Below are 23,251 nucleotides of genomic sequence, written 5' to 3'. Positions count from 1 at the left end.
ACATCTCATTTGCACAAGTTAGTTTCGAACTTTTGTTGGAACGTGGGATGAAATGAAATATGCAAACTGTAGTGGTCTTTTTTGAATTCGAAATTTACAGTCTGAAAAGCAAGGCTGTGTAACTTGTGCTAAGCAGCAGCCTCTTCAGGCACAAGTGGTAATTATGGGAACATTCAATTCTGTTGGGCTCTGAGTCTGAGCGAGTGGAGGGTGCTCAGAGCAGAAAACCCTGAGAAGCTTAGAGCTCATGTACAGAAAAACAAAGCCTCAAACGCTCAGGCAACAAACACAAAATCATCATCTCAGCACAAACCAGCGATGATGCTGTCCACACATGACAAGTCAGGATTCAGCTAATCTGACCGAGCAACAACAGCAAAGACGTTAGGAGCTAGTTTTATCCACCTCTGCCATGTTGGCTGCACTGAGACTAGTGAGCAATACACTTTCTTGGCTAACTGAAAACCGGTAGTTGGCGACGTATGAGATGAGCTTGTACCCGCTCAACCCAAGTTACATCAGTGAAATGATTTTGAAGTTTTTCATTTTAAGTTTAATGCTTTAAACGCCACAGAAACAACTAAAGTAGTTTTTCAGCTTGACTAATTGCTGCCATTTGGTCGATTTGCCGTATATATCCCTCCATTGAAATCACGTTTTTGTTTACAGCTTATAAACACCGGCGTCGTCAAGGGCTCTCAAATCTCATTTTCTCTCCAACTTGTGTTCTTAGTGAGCATCGTCTACATGCACCTCTTACTTTCAGTTTTGAATATGTCCACATGGGCTCATTTCATCTGATCATTTTGCTAGGCAGCTGGCAAAGATCTGAAAAATGTCTGACACTGACATTTTGCGTTCTCACATGCAGCCTCTCAGGAAAATGAACTTCAGTGCAAGTCTGACAGCAGCTTAGTGAGGACTAATAAGCACTCACTTGTTCAAGTGTAAAAGTGGTAGATTGAGGATCAATCATTTGGTCTAATTACAGTTTAGCTCTATATATTATCTCTTCAGAGTCCAAGGTCACGTCTTCAGACAAGTTAATTTTGGTCAGAAAAACCACAGGTACTTAAGTGATGACTGTAAAACAAGGAGAGGCAGAAAATTGTCTGTTGATGAATTTGCTGTTGATTCAGTTATTTTTTCCGCAAATACATTTCCAATACGTCAGAATCCACAAAGTCGTCCATTGTTACAGATTTAATAGCCGAATCTTTTGCCTCAAGAAGAGTTGATTACATCCATATGGAAGCTCCGTGTCTTATTTGTTCAAATTCAGCACGTTTCTGGTCATTATTCTAAGAATAAACAACACTCGTGTTTGTCTGTGTTTGCACACCACGCTCTGCACAGTTTGCTCCCCCCCCCCCCAATCTGTCTACATCAGCTCTGAGCTTGTTTCTCACTGGCTTATCCCTCATGTGTTTCTAATGTGCCGCAGCTGGAGATGGCGAAGCAGGACGACAGAGGCGCGGAGGAGAGTGCTAATCAAACCAGTGTAAGTGATATTGTTTGTGTCCTACTCCTCTCCTCTTCTTCCTCCTCTTCCTCTTCATCCTCTCCTGACTTTCCTCACTAACCTCCTCCAGAGACTTGACAGATCATAACAAGGCCGGGCCAGTTCACCGCAAGTACATTTGTCACCGAATAAATCACCCGGACACGACTGGGCTCGGAAATAAAGGAGTCATAAAGTCAGAATGGCTTGCATATGTTTGCACGCCCACAAACTGACACACACTCGCAGGGTGTTATTGATAGATTAAAAACAGGAAAAAGGCCACCAGGCATCCCACACCATCAGTGGAAATGGTGCACACAACACAAAGTAGGACAACAAACGGACAAAAAGTCCTCTGTCATTCCCCTGGCTTTATTCTGCCACCTGTCAGAGATCTGAGACACACAGCTTGGTCATGTGCCTTCCAAGTCTCTTCTGTTTGTTTGTCTCACACTCGTCTCTACACTCTGTGTGTGTGTGTGTGTGTGTGTGTGTGTGTGTGTGTGTGTGTGTGTGTGTGTGTGTGTGTGTGTGTGTGTGTGTGTGTGTGTGTGTGTGTGTGTGTGTGTGTGTGTGTGTGTGTGTGTGTGTGCTGTACATTTCAATCCTCTATCAGAATTATAGCTGCTGGCTGAATCTTCCCCCTCGCCTCATTATCCTCATCCTCATTGTCTCGCCGCACTGATGTGTTGGCGGTGAAACTTTCTGATCATTCCACTTATTTGTGTGTGATTGTCTTTTTATTGCGAGCCATGCATCAGCTTTAAATATAAGCTTGTTTACTTCACGTCAGCCCCAGTCAAACCGTGGCTGCTTGCAGATTCACTTAAAGTAACTCACTGTCTGTTTGGATGTGTCTGTGGATGCGTAGGAAGCGACTGCATCGACGGTGGTGTCGTGCAGTCAGGAGAAGGAAGGTCCGACGGAGAGGAATCCACCGAGTCCTGTCCACTCGGAGAGGGAAGCACTGCTCGTGGGTACGTTCACACAACTCTGGATTATTGCACTGTCAATACCACTTCAACGTGAACTATATTTTCTGTGTTTTTACCTGTGAAATTCCCAACTGTCATAGAAAGTACATGAAAACAAAACGATGGATTTCCTTGGTATTCTGTGCAGTGTGGTTTGTAGGAGCTGCAGGTTTTGGGAGTATGCTCCACAAAAGAACAAAATGAAAGGAAATGAAATACATTTTTAAGTGCCAGTTTGCCTCAAACGAACAACATGGTGCAACCAGTCATCTGAACAGATCAAAAGGCCAAAGTGTTTCTACCTGTTCCAAATGGCCGGACTGTGATCGGACCAATTCACTCATCTTTATCCAGGGATTGTTTTTTGATATCTGTGTAGTCAGTGCAGAGATTGCAGTTAGTTGTACAAATGAGGATAACTGCTCACACACGTGCACTAACATGAAACAGCTACCAAAACAGATAAGGTCAGATCCCAACAAACACAGAACGACTTCCACAATATCTTTACATAAAACATAGTTATTGGCTCCATTTTTGTATCTATTAAATCCTGTGTATATATCACATTTAAAAGGGAATCTCATCTACCAATGTTGAGAATGAGCTGCACATTTAAAAGTCACAGAGGACTAATAAACTTAGGATTTCCATCAGATTCAGGAACATTTTATTATCACACTCGATAAAAAACGAAGAGGAGTCTATAGTTTGTTGTCTTCTGAAAGTTTTTAGTGTATAATTTTTTATTAGTAAAATATTTGATTATAATGAAGCTCTAATGCTCTAAAACTCACATAAACCGAGAGAGACTGTCCAGGTTCACAACAACAGGAAAACATTAAAGCGAGGGGCGGAGCTTTGGTAGAGCCGGCAGGAGGCAGGACTGCGGAAATCACACGTTTCTGTTCACAGCTCATCGACACCAGCGTCGGCACTTTTTACCAAAAGCTCCTGAGTCTCATTGACATCTTTTTCGGCATCTTGTACCTGTTCTACTTTTCCATCCTGATATATTTGTGTTGTTTTAGTTTCCCCCTGTTTCAAGTTTGTCGTGTGTTAGAAACATCAACACGCACACTCGCTCATCGTGAATTTTCCTGCTGTGTTCTCACATGTGCTCAGTCTGACATTTTACTAGGGGACTGGCAGGAAACGTTCTGGAAAATGTCAAAAACATGTCTGGAGTTCAGTGCATGTCTGTAAGCGGGTCATTGGTTCTTTAAGGCAGAACAGTACAGATAGGAAAATCCTTGCAGTGGTTGAATTCATGCAAATAAATCAACTTGGTGTCATATGTGGACTCCAGGTGAGCTCATAGTCTGTGTTCACGTGCGGACTGACCTCTCGCAGGTGGCAAATGTGACGTCTTGGGGTATTTTTCTCTTAAACGTCTCCAGTGGTCGTCGTATTCTTGCTTTTGGTGTTTGAGCCAATGGGAGGCTTGGTGCTTGTAACACTGTGTGTGTTTGTTTCAGCTGTCGGCCCCTCGACGCTCTATAGGTGGTTAGTAAGCAGAGGTGGAGGATTATCTCTCTCCTGGCCCCTTCTGCGAGCTGATAGCAGATGGTTTGTTTGAGCTGGGGGAGAGTGCAGCTTTGATGAGAGACAACCGCATCAAAGCCGTCATTAAACACTCCCTCTAATCTGGAGCCACAATATACAAGAGGCTCTTAACAGTACTGGGACTCTGGGAGAAGCCACTCGAAGATGGTGTTCCACTCAGTCAGAGGAGAAGGAGTTAGATAAAGCGGCGTTGGGAAAATCCTTTGGCCGCTTGTTAATGTCTGACAGGTGACAGGAACTGGAAGTGTGTGACTCGTCCTTGCAATAATAACTTAACATGTGTTTTCTGTGTGTTTCTTCTTCAGGGATCATATCGACGTTCCTGCACGTTCACCCGTTCGGAGCCAGCATCGAGTACATCTGTTCCTACCTGCAGCGTTTGGACACCAAGGTAACAGACTAGCTGGTCTTCAGCATCACTCTCGACACGCAGTCACAGTGTCAGCTGCCCCAGCCCCCACACAGTGTTGACATATGGGCTTGTCGTATGCCAGAGTACTCCTGTGCAGATGAGACGGAGCCCCTCGATGCAAGCAGAGCTCCTTAATGCTTTTCCAGCCCTTTCCATAAAAAAAATATTATTTTTTCAGAAGTGCTCTTTGGGTGAAGCCGAAGCACTTGCAAGGAATAGTTTGGTATTTTGCAAAGTGGTAAAGATCTTCTCATCAAGATCTTCTTGCGTTAGATCTTCTAACGCAAGAAAGAGAAGAAGAGTGTCATACACAAGAGAACTGAGAACACCCCTGTGAATTGTGACAAAATGTTACGTGTTTCCGGTAAAGAAAGAAACCTATGGAGGGAATTGATGCGGATATTGATTGGTCTTTACAGTAACCTACAGCAGTGAGTGTGCGTCACACCCTCGTGCAAAAGTTGACAGTAGCTCGCAGCTCAGCACTGTTCATTAGTGTTGCTCTCTGCTGTGGAGGACTCCTCACCACCACCTTCACTTATGACCGAGGATGCAAATGGAAACGGAGAGGATGAATCAGACAGCGTCGGTCCCTGTGCCGCAGTCTGTGACTGTCAGTAACAGGGAGGGGCTGGAAACTTCAAAGAAGCTTTGTCATCGGACGCAAAATGAGCGAACGCCCCTGATGGGAGGATGAGTCATCGAACGGAGAGAAAGGACAGGAGCTTTGATGTAAACATACTAAGATGGTGATGTTTTTAAACCTCTGAAAATGTTTTTTTCATTTCATGGGGCATTTAAATGACTCAACCTCTGTGCCAGCTTACAGTAATTTTATCATTTTTAATTTGAGGTGTAGGTTTTTATCGTATGTATAATTTAAAACAAACCAGTGCGTTAGACATATCAAAAATTAGGGCCCCAAGAACAACCTCAACACAGAGAGCGAGTCCAAGTTAGAAAGCAGATTGTGAGACTTCCTTCAGATGCTAGGACGTCAGTGAGCTGCTGAGCATAAGCTGAAACACATTTGCAGCGGTGGTTAGGAGATAGAGAATGAGCCGTACGACCAATAACAGAAGACGCAGTAACTCCACGCAGCGATTTTCTATTCACACAACCTTGTGTAGAAAAACAGATGGTTAAGTGCTTCTGACTTGGCCCCAGTTTCATCTGTGGAAATCTGTTTCAGTGACTGATCAGACTGCGTCAAGGACATTGCGTCAAGTCTACAAAGGGCGTCCAAGAAGACAACCATCGCACAAAATGTGGCACAAAACTGAAAGATTGAATTTTGCCAGAGAACATGAAAAGAAGCCTAGTAAATATTGGCAGCAAAGCCTCTTGTTACAGTCTCCGGTCAAATGAAACCAGAATAAATTTATTTGGATCAGATGGGGTTTGATATGTTTGGCGTGGACACGGCCAGAATACTACAGTTACTGCACAGGGCCTGAAACACTGAGGTGGGGGTCAGCCGACACCGAGCTGCATGAGTGCAAAGGATGCGAGGAGGTGACATTTATAGACGGCACTATGATCGCTCGTATTACCAAATCCTCAATGTCTGCCCGTGTCAAGTAGCTTTGCAGGAGAGGACTTTTCCAACACAACATTGATCCCAAGAGTTTTTAAAGAAGAAAAGAGTTAAAGCTATGATCTGACCAAACTATGTCTCCCAGACTTGAACCTATTAGAGAACCTGTGGATTGTTTTAAAGCGGAACGGAGAGCAGCAACAAAACCCCCTCCAGCAAAGGGCAGCTGAAAAGAAACATTTGTGAAGAATGACAGAACATCTCTGCTCTTTATGCCCCTGAGGATGAAGGCTGTCCTAAAATACAAACACAGTCATAGAAAGTATTTACTGATCACTAATCTGTAATGCTGCGCTCACACTTATGCATTGGAGGCTTCAACCGAGACACTGCTCATTCACTTTGAATGGTCGGACGTCATGCATTGCCAAACTGCATTGTTGTATAGTTGTATAAATCTATATTATTTCTAATTACTTAACATTTCAGTGATATTTATAAGGTCTGTACTCAGTTTATTTGTTGGTTAAACAACTTCCTTTAAAGAGACTTCACCGGGGATCGGCTCCGTTCTGGCTCCAGCTCTCAGTCAGTGAAGTTACACTCTAATTAAGTTCTGACACTAATGAATCTCTTATAGCTTTTATCTCACTCCACTCCGTCTTATTAGCCGAGAGCTATGGCAACATTTAGGTAGCAGCCTTTCTTTGGCCGACTGTTGCTGGTTTTAATGACAGAAATCACTGGCAGGGTATTAATGATAAATCTGTAACGGCCCAAATGAAAAAGGTTAACGGGCTCTCTGCAGAATTGTTCGAGTGACCAGGAGTAAACGGTCTAGTCCTAAAAGTGAAGCAACTCGGCTGTGGAAAAATAATTATTTGAAACACTGGGATTGTTTTCTCCGATACCAGATTTGGATTTGATTAAATGCTATTGAGCTTTTCTTCCTCGACCTCAGCACAGCAGAGGAAACATTCACACAGAAAAATAAATACAACAGTCGCACTCACACGGTATCGTAATTATCTCTAATTATACATTTGGTAGATGATGAATCCAAAAAACCTCAAGTTAAACTTTGACGGTTTCTGACTTTTCTGGCCTGAAATGTCACGGCTATATTTGTCTGGCTGTTTCAGGCTAGTTGTGTGATTTCCCCTGATAATGGGACATATTAAAACTAGATCCCTCGTCCTGACACCTGAAGCCAAACAGCAGCCTCACTCCACAGACACCCTCACTCTCTACCCTGTCTGGCAAAGTGCAGCTATTTCATCCCCATCTTTTCCGAGGAGGAATCACGAGTTTCTCAAAATGCCAACGTTCAATGTCATCTCCTAAAAGATTAATGGCCTTTTCTGGCGGACGCCCCAGACAGGAAGTCATTCAGGAAAAATGGCAGATGTCTCCGCTCGTTTTACAGTTACAGTCGCTGACCAAACAGAAGACACATTAAAATTCTGGCGTCAGACTTCAGGCTTTTCTAACTTACTCATTATGCGGGAGAATTAATTTTTTATCGGCAAAAACTTTATCTCTAGACTTCCGCGAGGTTGCCCCAAGAAATTACTGTTCTCTTTCACAACTCTTCTATGTGCTCATCAATACCCTTACTCATTCTCACAAAAAGAATAGAGGGTGGCTGTCTCCTCTCATGCCTTTTAAGTGTTCTTTTCTAGTGTGTGTGTGTCTGCGTGTGCGTGTGCGTACGCCCCCGCTTGTCGGTCTGTGTGCGTCTGAGTTTGCCCGTGCATCTGTTCCCACGACGATTCTCCACCACACACATCAAGCAGCCCACAGAGTTTTGTCAATATCATTGGCTAGACTCCTCAACAACAAGCCACAGTCGTCTCTGCTTATCTGGTGGCTCCAAACACAGCTCCATTGTGTGTAATGATATTGAAAATATCTCCATGATGGACCTTAATGCATCCTGACATCGGCACCAAGCTTCTTGAACAGTCTACTTATCGATGCAAGTCACTGTGCCGGTTGTCGACAGCGGCGCGTACAGTGGGTTTCTCCTCTTGTCACCTCAGGATTTCAATTGAGTGATGATCCTGAGCCCACACGAGTGGTGTGAGACAGATTACACCCAGTCAGGTGGCCGCTGGGCTGTCACCATGAATTTACTCACACCACCATTCTCTGATTGCAGCGGGGTGAGCATTTTGAGTGTGAGTTAAATTCCTCAGGACCTAGTGGAGAGAGAAAGAGTAAAAGAATCTTACACATATTTTACAACAACATATTTACAGTGTATAGTTGTGTAGTAGAAATCAGGAAGGAGAGACCTCAATGAAAGGAGCAACGCCTTGTTCCCACATTGCTCTGTGTCCGTATGCAAGTCAACCAGATGTGTATTTACTCCCACGACAACCTCAGTGATCTCTGATGGGTCGGGACACGCCTCCCCTCTGTTGTTTTTCTGTCAGGAATCTGCCTCCTTGTATGTTTAAAAAATAAAAGTACTTTTATGGTGGATTTCGGTCACATCGTATTGACTTTGTTAGCATAAAAAAAACGTATTAGCTCAAAGGCTTTTCCATTTGCTTCAGTTAGTTGACATTGATGATAATACAACTTTGTAATTATACTGTGTAATTAAATGTAAACTTGTTCAGACAGTTTTGAATTTCAATAATGTTTAAGTTAAATAAATGTGGGAGAGATTATAATTACATTCACATACATTCAATTATTTGTAGGTGTTCATAGATATATTGACAATAATGTAATCGACGAAAACAATGTGCTTTAACAGCAAATCTTAAAGCAAACTTTTTTGTCCCTATATTTCTCCAGATGCAAAACCGAACCCAAACCAAGAAACCGACAAAAATAACCTTTCTCCCATAGCTGCAGCCATTAAAGAAATGTATTTCCGTGCGTTAAACACTAGAGGGCGGAGTCCATTTATGAAACAGAATTACGGACACGAAACAAAACTACACACTGACTCCGAGGCACAAATTCCAACTTTTCATTACGCTCGAATCAAACCATCATTTAAATGAATAGGTAGTTTGCAGCGTGTAGACGTTCACTTTCACTTGAGAGCATTTTAAATGATGCGTCATTTTTAACGACACACACTTATGAAGTTGAAACGCTTCACACTTTATCCGCCCTCATCTGAGTGGAGGCAACTTGTGACCAACAGGATAATCTCCACACAGGAAACGAGACATGTGAGAGTTCCATGCTTCTCTGTGCAGAGTCTTTGCAACAGGGCCGACCAGTCAACAGCTTGTTTTATTGGAGGCCATTATTTTTGATGGCTCACACTCACAGGGAGTTTACAGTAGCTGGAGTTTTAAGACCAGACATTCAGCTCAGTCCACATTAGACTCAGACCACCTGACTGCGCCAGAGGTGAAAATGAAGAAGCCTCTTGGATCAGAGGTGAAATGTATCTACAACCAAGGCCATCTGCCATCGCTTACACTTCCTTGAATACTCATGACCTGGATGACTGAGAATCTTCAGAGTGTAGATGTTAATGTTTTTCTTTGCACGAGCAGAATAAAGCACATTTCTATTTCCTGGAAGAGAAAAAAAGCAAGAACGATCCTTCATAGTCCGGCAATAAAAGATCTGATCTCCAGATCTGATCTTTTGTCCACTTTACCAGAGCGTTGAGACGGTTCTTAATCCAAATTGTATAGGTCTCCACAGCAGCTTTTAGGAAACTAACACTGCTACTGCTCAGGCTCAGTGATAGACTGCTCTATGTCTGACAATATTCCCCACTGGTGGGAACTTATAGTAATTAGATGATTATAATAGGGACCCAAACCAGATCCCTGGAGGACCTGACTGAATTTAAGGAGGATTTTAATTGAATGGAACAGTCCATCGGCAGTGTGCACTTTTGTCCTAAAATCAAAGATAAAAATGGTCTTAACACCTTATCTGACTGAAAAAGTTCAACTTACTCTGAAGACCAAACCACGAGACCTCTACAGTTTGATAAGAGGGTCTCTGGTTCAGTTTATTTGTGATCAAACAAAAGCTACAACACTAATAACTCCATCTCTTTATTGGAACTGTCTGTATTGTGTATCGCGGACTGTCAATCATAATAATTATGGGGACACATTTACAGTCTCTTATTACCAGTTGCAAATTTCTCTGTGAGCTCTTATTTCCACTAGAGAACAGGAATAACATGGATGTGGGTTCGTGAGTGTGTGCAGACAAATCAGTTTTAATGGTCTTGGATGTTTTTCTGTTGTGTGTTTGTGCAGATCAACCCCAGTGAGGTGGAGGCTCTTCTGTCTCGGCTGCCCTGCACCTTCAGACAGGAGCTGACGGGGGTCGGGGCCAGTCTGGAGAAACGCTGGAACTTCTGCGGCTTCCAAGGCATCAAGAGCACATAAACGCTGCCGCTGACACTTCTGGGACGAGGAGCAGACGACGAGACGCGGAGACTCTGAAGAAATGTGAAGGAAACAATACACAGCCCACAAATATCAAAGTCTGTGGACTGGTCCTGTTTTTACATGGACTCATCGGACTGAGCGCTGGTCTCAGATCGGACAGGAATGTTGCGTGAGCACTTCAGGGACTCGGCGTAGGTGGAAGAGACTTATAAACACACCATTTCCATGGCGACGGGAGTGTTGACACCAAACCACGGCGACAAAGACTTTCATGAGGTTGAACTTTACGTCTCTAAGTGGAAATCATTTTTAGACCTAGCAACTCACAGGGAGTTGCAGAAGATCACAGAGTGCTACAGTAACTGGATGATTCTGTCGTCCTCACCCACATGGGCTGGGCGTTGTGCTCTGTGTGGTGTCGGCGTGGGACCGGGACCACAGGGCTAACCGGGGAGGCTCATCCGGGTCGAACTCAACACTTGAAACCTCCGAACCCTTCGGCCGCGCCCCCTCCTCTTTACGCTGTGGCTGGTTTGTATCATAGATGAAAAATGGATATATTTCTTCATTTCCTGTAAAGGCTGTTAACAGTTGCATAGGATCATTTGTTGTAATACACTGTAAATGCTTGGATGATATTTTTGATTATAAAATAATGTTTGAATATATGAGATTGTTGGAGTTTATTTTTACAGACGAAGTCAACATGTTTTTAAGAGTCTGTTGGGTTTTCAACAGGATTCCAAAAAACTACTGGTGGGGGGGATGAGACATTGACTGAGCGCTGGTTTGTAATCACTTTTTTGAACATTGCAAGATAATTTTTTTACACTTTAACCAATTTCCCACCGAATAATTCATGAATCTTGAAGAAAAAACACTTAGTGAACTGATATTAAATTGAAGAGGACTGCTCTCTTTCTAGGTTTGTGCCCATTGTTACTCGAAGGCCGTTTTCTTTTTTTTTACTGATGTCAACTTTTTTGTTCCTACTCTTGCTGCGTTCAAGGCCGGTTTTTAAAACCTTAAATAAGTGTATTTGTGTTTCTGAATACACAATTAGGCGTGGCTCTCAGTCTCCGGCTAAAGGCGAAGCTCAGCCACATCGCACTTAACTGGAAAACATACCTGGGGGATCATGTTAATGACGTGTAATTGGTGAGGCGGTTGGTGTGTGTTTGTGTGTGTCACAAACTGTTTGTGTGTGTGTTTGTGTGCTGCTTGCCTGGATCCATATATTAAGAGGTTATACAACACTCTCCATTGGGGAGTTTTCTTCTCCACCTTCTCCAGATAGCGAGCTGCCAGGATTTGAGGTTCCTCCCGAAAGCCCAGTCAAGCGTTGTTAATGCGCCTCCGCTGGGCTGCTCGGCGGCGAAGCTCTCTTCCCCCGTTGCTCTGGGAAACAAAGGTTTATTATTACACATGATTTGCTCTCATTGGCCTCCTCCGTCTCCTACGGGCATTGCATTTGAAATATTAGCGTTCATGCACTTGTCAGCATACTCGTCCTTGTACCTGAATTAATAATATGGAATGAGTATGTTTTGCCTACAAGCTCCTAAAAGGCCTTCCTTGCGTCCGCATGAATCCATTATTAATACAGTGGTTTGAGAGGGAAGGAGGTTTCATGGATGAAAAGTAAACTATCTGTGGTGGAGTTGTTTGCATGTTAAATACAGAACAAAACCTCCAGCCCACTTAGTCGGTAGGTGCTTGTCAAGCATGATTAGGAGAAAGAGTGAAAGCTGCAGCTGCATTATTTTCATATGTAGTCACAGCAGAGTCAAAGCAGCACCGATGAATTCTGCCTCTTCTCTTCTTCATGGTATTTTGATGATGAGGATGTTTCTGATGAATCCTTCAGCCTTCTGCCGACTTGATGATGCACTTGGGATCGAGAGAGATGTTGCCTGTGTGGAGTCGTGCATCACTACACATCCTCGATCTCAGGGCAACATCCCTGATGTCCTCCTCCTCTCTCCCCCTCTCTCCTCCTCTTCCTCTCTCCTCCTCTTTCCTCCTCTCTCCCCCTCTCTCCTCCTCTCTTCCTCTCTCCCCCTCTCTCCTCCTCTCTCTTCCTCTCTCCTCCTCTCTCCCCCTCTCTTCCTCTCTCCTCTTCTCTCCCCTCTCTCTTCCTCTCTCCTCCTCTCTCCCCCTCTCCTCCTCCTCTCTTCCTCTCTCTTCCTCTCTCCTCCTCTCTCCTCTCACCTCCTCTCTCTTCCTCTCTCCTCCTCTCTCTTCCTCTCACCTCCTCTCTCCTCCTCTCTCACTCTCTTTCTCAGCCTATCATAAACAAAACACTAACACCCATTCTTATTCTTTCAGAAGCTGCTTTCTGTCTTTCTGCATTTCCTCCCGTCTGAGTTGTCATTCCTACGCACTGATAGACCGAAGGCTCTCGCAATGTATCTCTTTTACAGCTGTTTGTGTGTGTGTGTGTGTGTGTGTGTGTGTGTGTGTGTGTGTGTGTGTGTGTGTGTGTGTGTGTGTGTGTGTGTGTGTGTGTGTGTGTGTGTGTGTGTGTGTGTGTGTGTGTGTGTTTGCGCGCACAAACACGCTAGTGATGGTGCATCCGGTTCTCGAGCCTCGCACAAGGAGGTAAACACACACTAATTAAATCCACCAGCAGTCCCTGGTGAGTGCCAGTCTCCATTCACCGTCTTTTGATCGCTGGGACACAGTGAGGAGCCTTCTCATTAATTCAATTCAAGGTGTATGCAAGTAAAAGCTTTTCAAGGGAGTGATTCTCCTCACCAGCGCTCACGATGCCGCAGGACAACACCCGACTTCTGAAGTCTCCTCGGAGAGAGAGAGAGAGAGAGGTTTGAATTTGTCTCAGGCGTCTCCTGATGTTCACACTCAGGCAGAATGTTAAATTTGAGGTCATTAGTGTCATTCTGGCAGGATTTCTTGGAATGACTTCCTGAATCTACTCATGCAGAGTCGCGTCACGTCTCAGATTGGCATAATTGGACGTGAGGAGATAAGCAGGTTCTTTAGAGGGTGATATCATGATTCCCAAGATACCTTTAATTACCTTTTCCTCTCATGTTGTTTCCTGCAGGCATCCTCACCTACTTCATTATGATTAAGGCCTCCCTTGAGCAGGCAGGTGAGAGCGTTCTGTCTGTGTACGCAGGTCCAGAGTGAGATAAAGCAACCGGCGCTGAAAGGGGATTCGAAAAACAGAAGGGTGCTTCGCGTCCAATCCCGTCCACGCTGGTCATGGAGCCACAGGTTTGCAGCTGAGGAGTTCACAGTTGTTTTGGCTGCCACCACATAAATCACCACACATCTCAATTTGAAACCGGATTTATCGCTGGATCAGGGAGGAAGAGCGTTGACAGGAGGTGATTCAACAGCTCCTCCTATTGAGCGCACCAGCAGCTACACCCTCCCACTGTAATTATTCAGCCAGTGGGCCAGCACCGGGGGGGTGATTTGCATTGACAGCAGGTGCACGGCCACAGCACCGGGGGACGTGTTTGTGCGGGTTTCTCAAAAAAAAAAAAAGCTGCATGGCCCTCGTTAATTTATCTGTGCATAAAGGCTCCTGCACTCGAGTGTGTTTCCAGGGTCCCGGTGCTGCAGCTCAGAGATGCAGCTCCAGAAACACTCGCCTGCAGGCAACTGGAATCACATCTTACAAACCAGAACGGCTAGAACCAAACCAATGTTTTATTTCTTTTCGGATGATTGGCAGGTTTCAAAATCCTGTTTGACACAATGTTTCTGTTTTTTTTGTTTACGTCGTTTCAGATTGCTCGGAGACTTGCATTCACTTTTAGCCTGAATGAATGTCAAGTGTTGGAATAATTGCTTTACACTGCGGCTCTCTGGGGGTCTGGGCACAGGATATTAAGATGAAGATATCGGCGGAGGATGACATGCGATGCCTCTCATCGTTTTCTATCCCAATTTCTCTTTCTCTGTTTCTCTTCTATCACACGTAGAACATCTTACAACGTAGGAACGAGCTGAAAGCACAGCAGTAAATGCCCATAAGCTACTTGCACCCTAAGTAGGCTCCTCCACATCAACACCTAGACCCCTCAGGTAAGAGAAAGGGTAGTAGAAGAGTCTCTCGCTCTCTTTCTCTCTGTACTTTAAAAACTTGGATTCATGACATTCTTCTAAAACAAATAGTTGTTTAATTTCGCTCTCTGGTGAGAAAATGTCTCGACCAAAGATCGTCCTGCGGTCGGGGTCCGGCCGTGGCCTTTCTGGCCTATTAGCCTGTGGAGGCAGCGGGTCTGATCAGCGGGTTTGATCTGAAATGCCAGCGCAGTGCGGCTCGCGCCAGGTCGGACAGTGAAACTCCCTCCTAATGAGCGAGGGCCACTCCTGATGCTGGTATGAATCGAGTGACCTTTACCAAAGATGAATTGCTTCGTACCCACAGCAATTATCTGCACAGTGGAAACTTGTATACGAAAAGTTTATTTTTACACATGAGGAGTGGACGGTTGGTCCAAGTTCTCTGACCTACACACTTTTGACCTTAAAAAATATTTTATAATAACAATTTAGTGTGTTAAATTAATTACCATGTTGTGTTTTCTGTTGAGTGACTGTTTGGATTTTCAGTCCAAGTTCTAGTTTAACTACAACCACCCGAAGTCCAGACACCTTACGAGGTGTAAGTACATTGTGCTTGAGCATGAAGGGACAGAACTCTCTGGAGCCGGACTCTGGAGCCGGACTCTGGAGCTTGAGGGTGCTGTCCACGTCACTGGCTATCTCGGACAATAATGGCCTTTCCCCCACTCCACGACACGCTGGACAAGCTCAGGAAAACATGTCGCAACAGGCTTTTTACACCGAGATGCACAACAGAGAGCTACAGGAAGTGGTGTCTGCCTGTGGTCATCACAACTCCTTCCTCTGACCTTCAAACTCTTTGAGTCAATAGACTGCCCCTGGATATAAACCATCATTTATTATAAGCTATCTGCAAGAACCACTAAGCTGTTGTATAGGCTGTACTTATTATAGTGTATATACATATCGATAGTGTAGGGTAACATACACAAAATGCTCATATTTGTACTTACTTCTTGATTTTTACACTTTTCATTATATTTTATTCTTCTATTTACTATAATTCTTGGTCTTTGTATCACATAGACCGTATATTCTCGATTCTGTATATTCTTTATAGCAACTGTAACAAAACCCAATCTACCCCCAAAATCAATAAAGTATTCTTCAAGTATAACATGGTGACTGGAGTTAGAGAGGGTGATTCACAAACCTGAAGGTCGGTGGTTCGATCCCCAGCACCTCCTGTCTGCATTCTCATCTGTCCTTGGGCCAGAACCTGTGCTGACAGAGTGTGTATAGAAGCGCTGTGTGAATGTAGCATTTACTGTCAAATACTCTGAGTGGTCTATGAGACATTTATTCTGACACATTCATCCAGCTTCTATTCATCATGATGTAGCACATTTTCTGGAAAGTTGCCGACAATAGATTGGAACGTTTTTGCCAATTCAAAAATCTCAACGCTGAACTTAAACTCCAGTGTTGTGATCCTTGAATGACAGGCGTGGCCCACACGGCCTATTACGGCTAGAGATTGTTAAGCATTAACCAAAAGAAAAACAAGTAGTGTGATTTTATAGATTTACAACACTCAAATGATCATTTACCTGAAGGAAGAATAGAAATACTGCTTATGATGAGCTCTTCCTGGAATAACATCTTCAACTCAGGATGGGTGGAGGAGAATATCTGTTGAGCTCAGTGGACCTGGACCCTGAGTCACACTGAGGATCAGCGAAGGGGGGGGACACGACTCAGACGGGAACAGTCCCGTCGGCCATAAGATGACTGCTTGTGTCAAACTGATATCTCATTGGTTGATGTTGACAGCCACAATCTGCCCAGTTGGCGGCGTGGGAAACATCCATAAGCACATGTATTGAATTAAATCTTGGGCTAATGTTTGTTTCACACTATTTATCTGTGTTATAATCACATTATCTTTGTGTTTGCCAGTTGCACTGAACATTTTGTCATTAAGCAAATTACTTCTAACATCCCCTCCAGTCAGGGGCTGCTGCTTAACTTCTATATAAACATCCTCTGAGCAAATGCCTATACAGTAGCTTATTGGCTTTTGTTTGTTCAGTGTGGGTGTGACTCGCGGAGGAGAGGAAGGATCCATTTAAATCACAATCATCATCTGACTGAGTCTAAAAAGATTAGAGGGGAGATTAGCGAGGAAATTCCCATCATGTTTCTCTGAACTTGTTATTGATTAAACGTGAAAAGGCTCCGGCTACAATAAACCAATAAATCAGACGTTCTGGAAAAATAAAGAAAAACAACCACAGTTGACATGCAGCTCAAGATTTAGTCATTTTAGGAAAAACAAGTGTCAACTACACTCAGTTGGCCGTTTATTAGGTACAAATCTAACACAACAGTCCTGCAATAAATCCTCTTTCATAAAGGTTAAAAAGTTCAGTTTCTATTTGATTGTGTAGATTTTACTCATCTGTAGGATATATATTACACCATATACCAAATATATATGGTTTTGGGTGGACAAAATAATAGAAGCAATTGTCATTAAAACACAATATGGTTCAAAACAGGACCATAGCCTCACCTAAAGTAATCCTAAAGTTGAACAAAGACCAGAATGATTAACCCTTTGATAATAAATAGCTTGCTATGCAAAGACCTTCTAATGCACAACATGGGTCAACACTGACCCGTATTCATTTCCTGTGTTATTTCATGCATGTGTTTCGTTGCTATAGCTCATTATTCCTTCTTCATTTAGTAGATGGCCCCTTTGATGCCATAGAAGAGGAGTATTATCTTCATCAAAGGAGCCTTCTCCATTTAGGAGAGCTGGATTCCCAGACACACCCACAACTCCAGCTTGATCCTGGGGAACAGAGTCCAGTTCTTCAGCATCAGAGATTCAGATTTCATCTTCCTCATCCTGTTCTTCATGCAGCGTCTTTATGAACATGTCAACTGTAAGTCTGATATGAATGTGACCAGTCATACTGACACTCTGGATACAGCATATTTTCAAATGCATATCAATGGATTTGACTCATCTGTAGGATATATATTACTCTACATACCAGATGGGGTGGACACAATGATAGAAGCAACTGTCATTAAAACACAATATGGTTCAAAACAGGACAATCTCACCTAAAGTAATCATAAAGTCAAACCAACACCTCTGTTAAAACAAAGACAAGAATTACTAAACATTATAACCTTCATGAAAGATGATTTTTTGCAGCACTGTTTGTACTGAATTAGTTTAAACGCATAAAACCATATTGTGGAAAACCATCAGTCCACATGTTCCTCTTTATTATCACACACTAATTGTGTAGCTAACTGAGTAGCTACCATCACACGTGCACACACACACACACATTAAATGAATAGTGAATTTATTCTGTTAGTATTAATATAATAACCTATATCTCTCTTCTTCAAAAGAATATCAGGCAGAAACCGTTCTCTCTAATCTATTGTGTGTGTGTGACCTAATTGAGTAAAAAAGGCTCCATCTTCCTGGTGTGAAAGTCGTTTCAACGTTACCGCAAAGACAACAACAAACCAACCAAACACACAGGGAAACGCTGGAAATATAAGTACTAACCTCTTTGTATACAGTCTATGGTACTAACACGTTTTATGAGCTTCTGTTATCGGTGTTTAGCGGAGTTCAGTGTTTATGAGCCACATGATCTGATAATGGAGATTAGCACTGAAGATATGAGGGGAGTTTTCTGAAGGTGTGAATCAGGACATACTCTCACATTATACTAATGTTTCTAATGAAGGTTAAAGGTCATCAAGTCTTTTTAATTGAAACAAATTGAACACATATGGTCACCAGATGACATGTAGGCTAATCGTCCAACGTGTATATTCAGGCATTCTTATTTCCAACAGGTTGAACCAACATATTTTCAGCTAGCGTCATTTAACCAAACCTCTAAAATTAGGAGACATCTTGCAGAAAGCTAGTGACATGGGGCCTTGTGGGAGGTTTCAGACCATGGTGTCATTACAGTATCCTGTACTTTGAATTTAAAGGGTTCTCACAAAATTGTCGTTGCTTTGCCCTCTCAGCTCCAGGGCCCCAAGACAATTCTGCCTGCTTTATACCCAGTTGCAATGCCCCTGCCTCCACATAGTTGAAGATGAAGTTTTATTCAAAGGCTGTGTGTGGGAAAATAGAGATGAATGCAAGTTTAACAGTTAGCATACTTTAACACTTAAACTGCTGCAAATGGAAATGTCGTTGCAGTAATACCAGCATCACATTGCACATCAAGCTTAAGGTTAACACCATCTCTTGATGCAGTCTGAATTATTCTCAGGCCTTGTGGACATTTCTGCAGCACTTTTACTGTAAATCTCCTTCATATCATCACCAGTGGTTCCTGCTCATGTTAATCATCATATACAAAAAGAAGCTTTTAATTCCATTGGAAGTGAGTATAGGTATAGGCTTTATAACTGCACTTACCCTGGATGAACAGTGAAGCCGAGTGCGTCAGTGTCATTAAAACTGCATCAGTCCTCTGTTAATGTGGTTTGATTCCTTGCTGCACAGCTTGATCGAGATCCCAAGGATAAATTCTGGCAAAATCAACAGGGACAGCGCTTGAGCTTCCACTCAGTGCCTGACTAACCCCTTATTAAAGCTGATGGATTGTCAACCTGTAAGATCTGTTCCCCAAGGTCACCGTTTGTAGTTTCTCCGGAAAAAACAGCAGCATCTTCACGAGGAAGCGTGAAGATCTCAGAACCTGTGAAACAAGCTGTGTGCACTGTTCACGGCTCAGATGGGAGGCAGATGTGATGCTGATTGCTCGGAGGCAGTTGCAGGGACATTCCTGGTTTTACAGATTAAACGTGGTGAAAACTTAAAGTAACTTACGAGGGGGAATTATTGTTTGATTTGTCACCAACAATTTTAATGATGTCTAAAAACTTCCAAATATGCACTTCTTCTATCTTCTTGAACGTTGAAGTTTTTCTTTTGGCATTATTATGGCATTTTCTGGCATTTTATGAAAACACTTTTATATTCCAGTTGAGAAATCCTGATTAGCTGCCGTCCTATTTGGAGCCAGAATCACTGAACTTTATTGAAGCCTTCAGTTTGCTGTGTTGTCTTGTCTCTCTGGAAAGAGAAGGAATCTTTGTGAAGTTCCAACATTTCAAATTTCCTCTGATTTGCTAAATCTGGAAAAGCTACAGACGGGATTCAGCTAAAGTTTACATTACAGAAGAGTAGAAATCAAAAACAGACGAAATGAAATTGAATCTAACGCAACCACACTTGACAACAAAACAAGAAAATTGTATTTGGATTTGGGGAACAAGTCCCTTTAATCACGAACAGACTGAACCGTCTTTTTGTATGGCGATATCTCCGCCTGTTTAAGATGTTGAAGTGCTTGCGTCACTTTTTAGGGGTTTTTCCCATCACACTGGGAACAATTGGAGTTCCATCATACAGCTTTATGACGTCCTGCATTTTTACGCCAAGTGTCTCCACCTTTAACTCAATAACTCTGCTTGATGTCAATTTCCCTGCACAGCCGAACCCTGCAGCACTGGCACCACTCCCCTCTGTTGCATTATGTAAATAACAAGAAACCAGCACTGCAATAAATGCCAAGTAATTAAAATGTGCAGCGCTGCCGACTGATCTATGAATATGAATGGAATTTGACAAACTCTCCACAAAGAAACAAACAGGCCGCGCTCTTCATTTATCTGCTGGAACATTAAAAGTATCATCACGAGAGAATGAGTTTGCAGAGAACATACTGGTAACAAAGATGTGATGTATTCTGCTACTGGCAGATGTCTTTTTTTTCCCAGTCTTGTGGATAACTTCTCAAAAGGAGGCTGTGTAATGGAGAAGTGAAGTAATATCATCTGCAGCTACGTTTTGGTTTCATGGAAGAAAATGTCCCTGCTGTCCGTCTCCAGCATTAGTGATAAATCAGGTGCTAATGGCGAGACCAACTGATTAGGGTCCTGTTTGTAGGCGCAGCATTTTACACCTGCATTCAACAATCTCTACCGTACGAGAGGCAGAGAAATCAATGTACTTCGGACAGTAGCCTCAACAGGCCGTAAATAATGGACATTTCTACCCTCCAGCAAAGTTCAGTGCACGGTGAAGGGACCGTAGGATGATGCTGTGTGAGGACTGGGCAAAAGTGAACATTGGAAAACCTGAAATGTAGCCGTAGAAGATCCAAGCTGTCACCTTTGTGTAAACGTCAAGCGCCTGGAACGTTTGAATGACAAATCATTCCCAGCTCAGATCCATTCGCACGCACACACACACACACACACACACACACACACACACACACACACACACACACACACACTCAGAACGTGTGTCTCAATGACACCACAGCCCGTATTGTGCTCCGGACTCCACTATGGCTCGGCAGTTATCATAAACGTCCCAGGAGGTTGATATCGAAGTGGAGATTCAGAGCATTGATTGCGGAGGTCCAGGAAATTTCCCAGCTCAGTAAAGTGAGATCCTGTCGATGATTCTCTGCACAAGCTCTTTCATGTGTTGCTTTTTTCTGTCTGTCAGCGGTGCAGAGGAGGCTGCCAGTGAGATTACATCATTGTATTCAGTCGCACAGATACTGCAAGAAAAATAGAGGAACAACCTAAAAGCTGCTGAAATTCTCATCTTCGTTGAAAACATGGGAACTAGCTTTATTTATAAAGCACTTTTCAAAATCTAACTTACAAAGTGCTTTACAAGGGCAGCAAAATAAATCAGAGCACAGGAAAAATTTATGAATCACAAATATTAAAAGACAGTATTCATTAAAAAGAAATGTAAAAGTGTTGCTCCTCTCTAATTAAATTCCCAAAGTCGTATGAATTCTGTGCAAACCTGTCTGAACAAATTCCTGTGTCAAGCAGCATCCACTATTGTTTGGTTTGGTTTATCAATACAAATGGAATTGTCTTTAGCTTTAATTCATTAGAGACACTGGTTGAACACCCTGTAAGATTCCTTATTACTGTACAGAAGGACACAGGCCTCAAGACAAATGAAGTCCCCACCATCCTTGTTATGACAGAATTTAATATGCATTCGTAAATTCAGGGCACCAGTTCCTATGGAGCTAATTTAGACAGTTTAATTAAATTGATCAGTCTCATATAAGAAGCCGTGACTGCCAATTTAATGGATGCCTGTGTGACGGCACTTTTCTCCCTCGTGCACAATAATAACTTGGTCTCACTCGCATGGCAACTTGTTCTCTGTCGTATGGAAACTGCCTTAAATCTGCTTTGTTTTAATCCAATTTATATCAAAACGCAGCTTTCCACTCTGTTTTAACTCAAAAACCTTGTTATTTTCTGCACTCCAGATAGAATGTCATTTTCACATAGTTTTGTTTTTGAAAAAGCAGCTATTTCTTATGCTGCCAAAACCACATATAAAAAATGTCATGTTTTTATGGTGTTTTTCTGAATGTTCCGAATGTTTTGCATGGCCAATTAGTTCAATCAGCAAAGAGTAAATCCAGACCACAGTGATGCATCCATCAATAGTGGTTGTCATTGTTTGACTGTAGGTCTGTGTTGTCATGGTTATTAGTACAGTGCTCCAGATTCAGAGGATTAAATATTAATTTGCCTAAAACTCACGCTCAATATTACAACTTTTTTTTCACCGCTGCTGCTCCAGAAACGTGATTTTGCCTTCAGCTCTGCTCCAAAGCAATTTTCGAATCACTTCCAATCTTTTTTCATTCTTGTTGTGCAATAGTGTCTGAATTGGAGACGTGCCCTCAGACCCTGACCCAGTGATACAATCAGGCAACACATGTGACAGTCTGCAGAACCCAGGCAACGTGTCATTCTAAGGTAAGGGGTAAATTACTCAAACAATTACTCTATGTACTAAGTCCATTGACTCCATGTATATGAAATGAACCAGCCATGTTTTTAATTAAACTTAAACCATGTGCTGCTACACCTTAATTTGACAACAGCTGCCTCTCCAGTTTTAAGGCACCAGAAAGTCTTTATGTTTCACAGCAATCACATGCGATGTTATCAACATGTGAAGTGATTGTAATGATCCAGCACAAACTATAGATCCATACATATCAAATTAATACAACAAAGTTATTCAGAAATGTGCAGAAGTGGCTTCACAACCATTTCATTATATGATTCAGAACAAAAAGAATGTGTATATAGCTCCCTCCTAATTGGCTTAAGGCTTCAGTGATGTGCATGGCATTCTCCATGTTTGTATTCTAACAACATCAGATTTATTATATCTTGTGGTTATTTCTTCCAAAGGAGATGCAATTTATTTGAGCTCTTCCCTCTGGCAGCTCATTTGTTACTTACAGCCACCAGCTCCATACTTTTTTTAATTTCCAGCAAGAACGCTGTAAAAACTGCTTAGTTCAGGAGTTTGTTACAGTGAAATAAGTAATAACCTCCTGGCAATGTGGTGGCACCTATTCGCAGGTCTATGATTCTCTATGAATCTTAATAAAACAGAAATAACGTTAAGAAAAAATCCCTCTGAAAGTGTTGCTAGGTATTTCATTCCATGTGTAACTTCTCGGCCGTATCTCTTAACCCATCGCTTCTGTGTTTTTTTGTTATTTTCATAAAACATAACTCAGATTTAATTTCATGTTTGACAGAATGTAAACTTCTGTCCAGCCTGTAATGATTTGGAACACATTAGGTGAGGCAGCAGCGTGTGTTGCCCAAACAATCGTTTATTTGCAAAACCGTGTGACATGTTGAGGGTAACGTTCATATTCTGAAATTAAAGTAAAGAAACACAGA

General features: G+C 42.6%; 1 protein-coding gene across 8 annotated transcripts in view; it reads left to right on the top strand.

The window, feature by feature from the left end:
- Positions 1 to 11,049, top strand: part of enox2 (ecto-NOX disulfide-thiol exchanger 2) — a 163,445-nt gene extending 152,396 nt beyond the window's left edge. For all 8 annotated transcript variants that reach the window (XM_035161740.2, XM_035161739.2, XM_035161737.2 and 5 more), the window contains 4 exons: positions 1,445 to 1,501; positions 2,376 to 2,481; positions 4,350 to 4,435; positions 10,247 to 11,049. In XM_035161740.2, coding sequence (XP_035017631.1) covers positions 1,445 to 1,501; positions 2,376 to 2,481; positions 4,350 to 4,435; positions 10,247 to 10,378 — 381 coding nt within the window. In that variant the 3' untranslated portion in view covers positions 10,379 to 11,049. The remainder of the gene's footprint in view (positions 1 to 1,444; positions 1,502 to 2,375; positions 2,482 to 4,349; positions 4,436 to 10,246) is intronic.
- Positions 11,050 to 23,251: the final 12,202 nt, after the last annotated feature.

The sequence above is a fragment of the Hippoglossus stenolepis genome, chromosome 7 (genome assembly GCF_022539355.2).
Source record: "Hippoglossus stenolepis isolate QCI-W04-F060 chromosome 7, HSTE1.2, whole genome shotgun sequence".
Taxonomy (NCBI): domain Eukaryota; kingdom Metazoa; phylum Chordata; class Actinopteri; order Pleuronectiformes; family Pleuronectidae; genus Hippoglossus; species Hippoglossus stenolepis.
This window is presented reverse-complemented; position numbering and strand designations above follow the sequence as displayed.